At 66.1% G+C, this 1,385-nt stretch overlaps 1 protein-coding gene across 1 annotated transcript in view; it reads right to left on the reverse strand.

The window, feature by feature from the left end:
- Nucleotides 1-240: 240 nt before the first annotated feature.
- Nucleotides 241-1,385, reverse strand: part of LOC105002245 (nascent polypeptide-associated complex subunit alpha, muscle-specific form-like) — a 3,927-nt gene continuing 2,782 nt past the window's right edge. Inside the window, exon 3 of the mRNA XM_010858779.1 lies at nucleotides 241-941. Within this exon, the coding sequence (XP_010857081.1) occupies nucleotides 326-941 (616 nt within the window). The 3' untranslated portion in view covers nucleotides 241-325. The remainder of the gene's footprint in view (nucleotides 942-1,385) is intronic.

Here is a 1,385-nt window from a genome sequence, read left to right on the forward strand (position 1 = left end):
TTCACCATTAGTGGCAGAAACCATGGAGCAAGAGAAGAGTCAACCCCTGTTCCTTCTATAGAAAGTACCTGCCATTCAGTTTAAAATAGCTGTGAACACGCCCTGCAGTGACCCCAGCCCTCGGGCCACGTTTCCTCCGTTCCAAGCAGCCTGTGAAGGGTTCCTGGCCCCTGGAGGCCACGGCGCAGGGCGACTCAGAGAAGGTCCCCGTGGCTGAGACCGCGGCGGGGGTGGCGGTGGGGGAGGGTCTCTCATCGGGAGCCTCCCTGCTGTGGAGGGCAGAAGTGGGGGCACGCCTCATCAAAGGAAGGGATTTCTTCCCAGTTCAGAATCCACCCTCATGGAAGCGGGCTGGCCGTCTGTGTGGCTCTCGAGGGTCTGCAGGGGAGCTGTGTGGCTCTCGTGAGGGATGCCTGGGCCAGTCTGGGGCCGGAAGCCCGTCCTGTTGACTGGAGGACCACTCCCTGGGCGCGGGGCCCCTGGCCTGGCTGGGCTGGGTTTGGCCGCAGCTCTGGGTGGAGGTGGGGGGTGGGCCCCCAGGAAGCCGGGGTTGTGCTAGCGGCCGGCTCGTGCCCAGGCTCCCGAGGCCCGGCTGGGACTCCCGGGCAGGTGATCTCCTGGGTCCCGTGGGCGCCCAGGCTCCCGAGGCCCGGCTGGGACTCCCGGGCAGGTGATCTCCTGGGTCCCGTGGGCGCCCAGGCTCCCGAGGCCTGGCTGGGACTCCCGGGCAGGTGATCTCCTGGGTCCCGTGGGCGCCCAGGCTGTCCAGGGGGCCCTTCACTGCTTCTGGGGTGATGACACGGGTCGGACTGCTCAGTGAAGCTGGTCTGCAGGCGAGGCTGCTGGAGTCTGGTGAGGGAGGCTCTCGGGAACCTTCTTCGTCCACTGGGCAGTGACGGGGGTTGAGCTTGCAGAGCAGAGAGTGGACGGCACAGGCCCCTCTGGAACAGTCCAGGTGGAGACAGTGCTGCAGGCCGGCTGGCTCCTCTGGATCCCAGGATCGCCCCCGCCCACCGGGTCCCTCACTCAGTTCTGGGGCCCAGGCCTGCTCTTCCCCTGACTTTGGGGAAAGCGCAGTTCCTGTGGTGGGGCCTGGTGACCCCAGAGGATCTGGACAGGGTGCTAGTGTTTAGGTGTGGAGGGCCAAGTCCCCTGGGGTCTCAGCCGCCCCCGCCCTCCTCCTCAGACTTGGAGCTGGGACACTTTTACAGCCTGCCCCTCTGATGCTCCAAAGGTCACGCATGGAGCTGGAAGGGCTCAGTTCCAGGAGACGCATCTGGGCAGGGGAAACCCACACCAACTTCACGTCCCGAGGAGCCGGCCGGGCCGGCCCTGCAGAGGCTGGACAGGTCTTCAGCTTTGGGAGGAGCCGACACGCAGAAAAC

Source organism: Bison bison, unplaced genomic scaffold, assembly GCF_000754665.1.
Source record: "Bison bison bison isolate TAMUID 2011002044 unplaced genomic scaffold, Bison_UMD1.0 scf7180017864401, whole genome shotgun sequence".
Lineage (NCBI taxonomy): Eukaryota > Metazoa > Chordata > Mammalia > Artiodactyla > Bovidae > Bison > Bison bison.